General features: G+C 47.4%; 1 protein-coding gene across 6 annotated transcripts in view; it reads right to left on the bottom strand.

Moving 5' to 3' along the window:
- Positions 1 to 869: 869 nt before the first annotated feature.
- Positions 870 to 7,245, bottom strand: part of SIPA1L2 (signal induced proliferation associated 1 like 2) — a 135,418-nt gene continuing 129,042 nt past the window's right edge. For 3 of the 6 annotated variants that reach the window (XM_052639382.1, XM_052639384.1, XM_052639383.1), the window contains exons 19-22: positions 7,043 to 7,096; positions 6,412 to 6,535; positions 5,238 to 5,319; positions 870 to 1,992 (exon numbers count right to left, since the gene is read on the bottom strand). In XM_052639382.1, coding sequence (XP_052495342.1) covers positions 1,846 to 1,992; positions 5,238 to 5,319; positions 6,412 to 6,535; positions 7,043 to 7,096 — 407 coding nt within the window. In that variant the 3' untranslated portion in view covers positions 870 to 1,845. The remainder of the gene's footprint in view (positions 1,993 to 5,237; positions 5,320 to 6,411; positions 6,536 to 7,042; positions 7,097 to 7,245) is intronic. The other 3 variants (XM_052639385.1, XM_052639386.1, XR_008199332.1) reach the window with 2 other exon arrangements.

Below are 7,245 nucleotides of genomic sequence, written 5' to 3'. Positions count from 1 at the left end.
CCTTTGGGGGAAAACTTGAGAGATGGTTCATTCTTTGCTAGTATCAGGCAAGAATACTGGCGTGAGGAGCCATTTCCTTTTCCAGGGGATCTGAGACTGAACCCAGGTCTCCTGCACTGCAGGAGAATTCTTTAGTGATTGAGCCACCAGGGAAGCCCTAGAATAGAGAATCATTTCTTCAAAAACAAAACAGAAACCTTCTGGTGGGACCTCTCTGGCAGTCCAGGGGTTAAGACTCTGTGCTTCTAGTACGAGTGGCCTGAGTTCCATCCCTGGTCAGAAAACCAAGATCTCACATGCCATGTGGCACGACCAAAACACAAACAGAAGCCTTCTGGTCTCGTCTATAGGTACGGCTTAGGGAGGTGGGAAGACTGTCCATCAGGGAGGCTAGATCAGGTTCCTTTGTTTTCTCTAAATAACATCAACTTTTGTATCTGCTTGGTTACCCTGTAAAGCAAATGCATCTGCCTGGCTTCAGCCTTAGTTTACTGAGCTGGAAGATGGGAATCCCAGCACCCAACTAGGAAGGGTAATGCTAGGGTTCAATGAGATGGATGAAGAGTGTGAAGAACAGGCTCTGGCACGTGGCAACCATTAAACGCTACTAGTAACTCTTCACTTATAAGTCAGGTTGGGATTCTGTAAGCAGGCTAAGTAGTGCTCAGTATAGATTAAGGTCCCAGAATAAATTCTCATACACTCAGATTGTTGACATTTCAGAGCATCAAAGTCTACATTCACCTGATAACACTGTTCCTTGTGTGGACTCATTTTAAACATTTATTAAAAAAAGCAAAATGTACGTTCATCTCAAATAGAACAGTTAAAAATGGTAAAGCAATACAAACAACTTGTTACTAGCAGCATCCAGTTGTTAGAAGGTCCGGCCCTGCTCCTCACTCTGCTCTGGCAAGCTCAGCCTCATCTGAGCCCTCTGCCACCTACACCGCCCTCCATCATAGTGCAGGTGAAACCAAAGTTTATAAAATTAACAGTTTAAGGTTAAATAAGCTTAAATAAGGGTGTTAAATACAAGACACTTCATCAAAGCTTCTGTACAAAGATAAACAAATTTGGCATTGTACAAGTGATTCTGCTGGCTCATGGCACACAGGAGGGCTCTCGTAAGTAAGCAGATTGACGCTTTTTTTCAACAGAGCGTTAACTATACAAAAGTGAACTAAGAGTTGAAGTGACTACTCAGTGAGCCATTTACAAGGCATATGAATCTTTTTTTAATCAGAACACTGTTAATATTCAGGCACCGTTTGCTCCTGCAAATAAATAAGTCTCTAAAGGAACTGCATTTGAACTTGTGTTAGACACATCAGTGCTTTTTCTGTCCCCCCTGCCCCGACACGGCTTTTCCAACTATTTCATCTGCTTCTTTCTTATTGCTATGATAATGTGGCTGTGGAAATAAAACTACTGTACATCCAAAAAAATAGAGCACCTTTAACATTAAAGTATATGTCTGATTATTTGTTCTCATGTTTATTTTACAATTCTAAAGCCCAAACTATGGTAAACTGCTTTAACATCTCTACCGGGTCACCTGATACATAAAGCCCAACCATCGTCCCTTGTGAGGTAAGCCCACACAGAGCTCCATTTCAGCAGAGCCTGAAAGGTCCACACTGACACCAGCGTTACATTCATCTTCACGGGTGTTGCTCTCTGCGGTCACACGGTGGCTCCCTGTCCTGCTGGGGGCATGGTGCTAGACAGAGCGGGACAGCAAACACAGCTACGATGGGCCAGAAGCACAGCAAGAAACCACATGTTGGCGACTATGAAGGGACTCCAGGCTTCCCCGGGGTCCCCGGTTGGGCGGTGGCCTGGTTACGGCTTCTTGTCGATGGTGTTGAAGAACCACTCTGTGAACTTGCGCAGCTGGGCCGCAGCTGTCTGCGACTCCTCCTGCAGCCGCAGGTTGTCCTGCCGCAGGTGCTGCACCTCCGCCTGCAGCGCTGCCTTGTCCTGCTTCTCCTGGGAGAGGGGACGGAGACAGACAGTCATGCACCTGCTAGACACAGCCTCTCCTCCCAGCTGCAGTCTGAGCACTTCTGTCCCTACTTATGTATTTTACCGATTTGTTTATTTATTTCTTGGTGGCAGAGGGGATCTGACTGCCTGTTCTGGCTTCCCCAAAAATGAGGGTGAGAGTAAGTAACTAAGAATATTCTTTCTTTCATCCCACTTTGCTCCCAATAGGAGCCAAGACAGCTGTTATATGGGAAGATGATAAACCAGTTTCGATCATCTTCTCTCTGAAAAAGGGGGCCTGGGAAGAGGTGTAGCCTTGGATAGGAGGACAGAGCTTCCACGGCATGCCTTCTTACTGGACAAGTCAGAATCTGCAGAGCTGCTGATTGTGGGTTTGGTTTCCACCATCTCTTCTCATCTGAAAGCTTTCCTGAGAAGCTGTATTTCCATAATAACCTTCAAAGTGTGCTACTAAAAACTGTTCAAATAATCAAGACTTTCCAGAAGAATCACAGTTTCCAATAGACAGTAATTTGTGTCCAATACACACAAATTTGAGCTCCCAAATGCTGAAAGGGATGTCGTGACCAAGAGAGAAAGAGGAGGTCATCCTCACGGTGAGTGCCATTTTTAAAGGGAGGTGACTTGTTTGTCAACACCGCAGACACACCTGCAGCACTGAGCTGGGAGCTCAGGGCTCTTCAGGACACTGGCCCCCTTAGCATGTCTGGTCCTGTCCTTGACGTTTGCTCCTTTTTCCTGTCCCTCCACAACCCGTCCCCAACACCACTTGCCTCATCTAATGAGCAAAGACACCAGTCTCAAGAGGAGGTTTAGATTAGGACTGGTTGCTAACTCAGCCCACTCAAGTCTGGTCTTCTCTTGGTCACTGCAAGAGGCTCAAGCTCCTGTTCTCCCCTAGCTCGGGGCTCTCATTCCCAACACAGCTCAGACATCCCTGCAGCCCAGCTGCCAGCCTCTCATGACCCCCAGCCCTTCTCCTCTACCCACGGAGTGTGTCCTGTCACTAAAACCTTCTCTAAACACCTTCTTCCATGAGTGTTCCTTTAATTTCAGCTGTAAATGAGTCTTGGCTCTCTCTTGGGGATGCTGCTTTCCCAGCAGCTCAGAATGGTGAGGGCTTGTTTTGAAGAGCACGTTGGTTATAGGCAAGGCAGGCCAACACCTTGCCCCTGCTGCCCAGGGAAGGTAATTGCTCTCCCCTAAAATCCCAGCTCCTTTGACAGCAGGACATTGGCTGTAAGACCTGGCACCCCTGCTCTCTGCCATGGTCAACTGTATCTCCAGCCCTTCCCATCATGGAAGATTCTAGAACATGGTTCACTTTTCTTCTTTCCTTCTCCATTCATCATGTCTGTTAATGATTTCAAGACCCAGCAGACAATCCATATGATTCAGCCTTTCTGTGATCTTAAGCCCACCCTCCTCACTACCCCTCACCCCACCTCAGCCATATCCTGGACCTTGAAGCTATTATTGATAACTGCACATGTTCCTAAATGTTTCAAGCCCTGACTGCCTGATCACTGCCTGTTGTCTTTTTAAAATAATTTCTTCAGTATCCACCCCTCAAAAATGATCTTATCCACCAATCCTGCCTTATGGTCAACGTCCCTTGACACCCACTGCAGGGACATTATCCCGCCTCACCCAGCTTAGACTCTGAGTCCCTCAGTTTAATCATGTCCTTTACAAACTGCGTAACTCTAATATTGGTTAAATTCAACTCTCCAATTATTCTACACCTGTCGGGAAACAGTTACCAGCCGTCCCAGTTGGTCTGAGACGTTCCCGGTGCCAGCTCTAAAAGTTCTGTGTCTAAAACCCACCAGGTAAACTAGGACAGTTGGTCATCCATGTTGGAGGAAACACCTAATTCATGCTACAGTCCCTCTAAATACCCAGTTACCCTCCATTCTACACCTTCCCTCCATCCTTATCGCGCTCACCCTCTTTCCCACTGCTCACTCTCAGTTCTGGAATAAAGAAGTAAACTAGAGGAGAACTTCGCCAACCTGTCTCTGTTTGGACTACAGCCATACCTCCCTTCACTAGGCTTTGCAGAGACTGATGTTTTACAATTTGTAGGTTTGTGGCAACCCTGCATTAAGCGAGTCTCTCAGCACCATTCAGCCAACTGCATCTGCTCACGTCATGTTTCTGTGGCACATCTGGTAATTCTGCCAGTATTCCAGACTTTTCCATTGCTATTACATTTGTTATAGTGATCTCTGATCTTCAGTGTTACTACTCTAACTGCTGTGGCACTTTTTAGCATAAAGTATTTTTTAATTAAGGAATGTACATTGTTTTTGTAGACATAATGCTACTGCACCACTTAATAGACTACAGTACAGTGTAAACATGAACTGAGAAACCAAAATATTCATGTGACTCAATTTATTATGATATTCACTTTATTGCAGTAGTCTGGAACCAAACCTGCAATATCTCTAAGGTAGACTTGCACTCGTGCGTGAATCACTCATACACACTCTGCTCTGGTAACTATTGAGAATAGTCCCTACTCACATCTGGGGCTACACCCTCCTTGTTAGGCTTAGGACATTACACTCTTTATTCCCACCATTCTTTCCCTCCCAACTGGGTTATTTCCACCAGCATTCATGTCAGCTGTTACTTCTCCCTTCTTTCACCAACAAAACCCTCCCCACCCAACTATCACGCTCCAGCTACTGTACTCCATTTCATTTCCCTGGAGAGTGAAGCAGCTACCCAGCATGGCACTGATAATTCAGCAAGAGCTCAGCAAATGTCCATGGAATAAACAATGTCATGTCTTTTGAGGACTGAGCACACACAGGTTGCTGGGTAGAGAAGACGCTGGCTCACTGGGGGGACCATAGTTTGGGGTGACCAGGCTTCCTGGCACCAACTAACTCCTTTTAGGTCAACTCATAACTGATAACCCACTGAACTGACAAATGCTAGTATGCTGCGTGTCTACCTCACTCTGAAGACCGGCCACCCAAAGGCTCATCCTTGTTCAGTCAGATCTACTGGGTCCTGAGTCTCCTACAATAAAATACAGTAGCTGTGGGCAGGAGATGGAGTCAGACCTTGGGCATCTCCATTCCCATTTACTGTTGGGCTTTGACGAGGGCACTTATTGTTCTCAAGGGTCTTTCTTTTTATTCCTAGTAGTTAAAAGGGGTTGATTGTATAAGAGAGAGTTCTGAGCAGGAACTTCCAATTGATTGTTTTACCTTCCGAAGGTCCGTCTGCAGCTGCCGAAGAATCAACTCCAGCTGGTTGACTTTCCCAGTCAGTGTGGATGGAGACCGCTCCCTAGCAAGGAAGGAATGACTTAGAACAACTCAAGAGTGCTGAAGTCAAGCCAGGGCATTCAGTAAATTGGCAATGTTCTCATGGAAGACATGCTATCATGTGCCGAGAGCACAGCAAGGAAATAAATAAGATTATGTCAGATGTTGAAGGTCAGCATGTCACTGCTTTGGTGGAAAATCCCTCCTGGGTGGCTTTTGACTTAAAAGGGGCTTCAGAATTTCTACTGGCGTATACACTGGTAAGAAAACAAAAGACAGATGATCTAAATGTGTTTAGGTAGCCGAGATTAGGCAGACCAGAATCAAGTCCTGGGAACCAAAGAGAGACCCAATTGCCCCAATTTGCCTTTCTCTACCAAGAAAGTATCAAGAAACTCATCACCAAGATGATCATGCAAGTCACTGGCCACTCAAGCTGATAGCAGAGTGAGAATTAGGAGTGGATGGCACTGAGACAGTATCACTCTGTGGGTGACGGACACATCAAGAACGCACAGACAGAGGGACTTCCCTGGTGCTCTGGTGGTGAGGACCCCGTGTTGGCCATGCAAGGGGCGTGGGTTCAATCCCCATTGGGGAACTAAGATCCCACATGTTGTGTGATGCAGAAAAAAGTATTAAAAAAACGAAGAAGAAGAAAGAAGAACATGGGGGTAGAGACAGCTGGCTCCTGGCATACTTCAGCGGGAGGTGAGGGGCTGGGTGGAGGCCCAGAGTTGAGGGGAGCATGTGTGCTCAGGAGTTGAGTACGTGCAGCCTGGCAGAGGGAGGGTGGTCAGCAAGGTATCCTGTCCAGTGCTGCTGCTGTGATCAGGTGGCAGACACTGACTGGGGCCACCCCCTCCCACACGGGAACTCAACCTCACCATCCAGGAGGTCTACACGTCTTGGAGGCAGGACTCGCCCGTGGAGCACAAGCTCCATCCAGCCCAGCGGGGCAGGAAGCAGAGTCAGGCCTGCTCAGTGCCTCCTCTGGGTCCTTCAGGACTAGGTGAAGACAGGTGAAACAGTTTCCTGGCTGCTTTGGGCTGAGTTTCTGTTAATTGCTGGGGCCTGGGACATGGGAAGGAGGCACACCACAGGGGACACATACCCAGCTGGGTCCATGAAATCTTTGCTGCTGCCAGGATCGACACATAAAGGCAGCTCCTGGGCCCCTTCCAGGTCCTGCTCAGGGTGCATGTCTGTCAGGGTACAGAAGGATGCCACTCTCTGGTCTGGGAAGGGGAGACACACACAGACAGAAGCGTTAGGAATAGCTGCAAGGCACTGTCTCCTTGTGGAAATGAACAGTTTCTAAATAAAATCTGCCCCTCCCCCAACCAGTTATTGCCCTGTTTTAAAGAAAACAAAGAAAAACAAACTCAGGCAAGCTGCTGACAATCAGCAAGCATTCAGACTGGCTGTCCTGCTGGGCTGCATAGCACACAGACACCACAGCCATGGGGAAAACAAGCAGACACTGGATTTGCCACAGCCAATCTTTCTTCTGTGCACATCCCAAGAAATGCCAAAGCTGTCACTGGGTGTGAAAGAACGGCGTTGGGTGATGAACAGAACTCGGGAGAGGCACCTCTCTCCAAACCTGGAGAGCATCCTTGAGACACGATGGCCCGGACATGTCACCCTGTGCATCCCCTATGACCATGCACACGTGCAGATAATGAAACAGAAAGGAAAGGCTATGGAGGACGGAGCGCCCACAATCAGCCCCAAACAATCACCTAGATAGGATGTGTGATGACACAGCAGCCCAAGTTCTTCATCTGAGTCAAGACCTGAAATAAGATTTAGAATTTTCCTTTGAACAGTAATCTCTCTCCTCACTCGAGTGCCTCTGGGGTACATGTAAGGCGCAGGTGATGGGTCCTATGAAAAACAGATGTGTGGGTTTGAGAGGGCCACATGTGTATACGTGTGTGCATAT

The sequence above is a fragment of the Budorcas taxicolor genome, chromosome 5, assembly GCF_023091745.1.
Source record: "Budorcas taxicolor isolate Tak-1 chromosome 5, Takin1.1, whole genome shotgun sequence".
In the NCBI taxonomy this organism is placed as follows: Eukaryota; Metazoa; Chordata; class Mammalia; order Artiodactyla; family Bovidae; genus Budorcas; species Budorcas taxicolor.
Note: the sequence above shows the minus strand (reverse complement) of the source record. Positions and strands in the feature narration are given on the sequence as shown.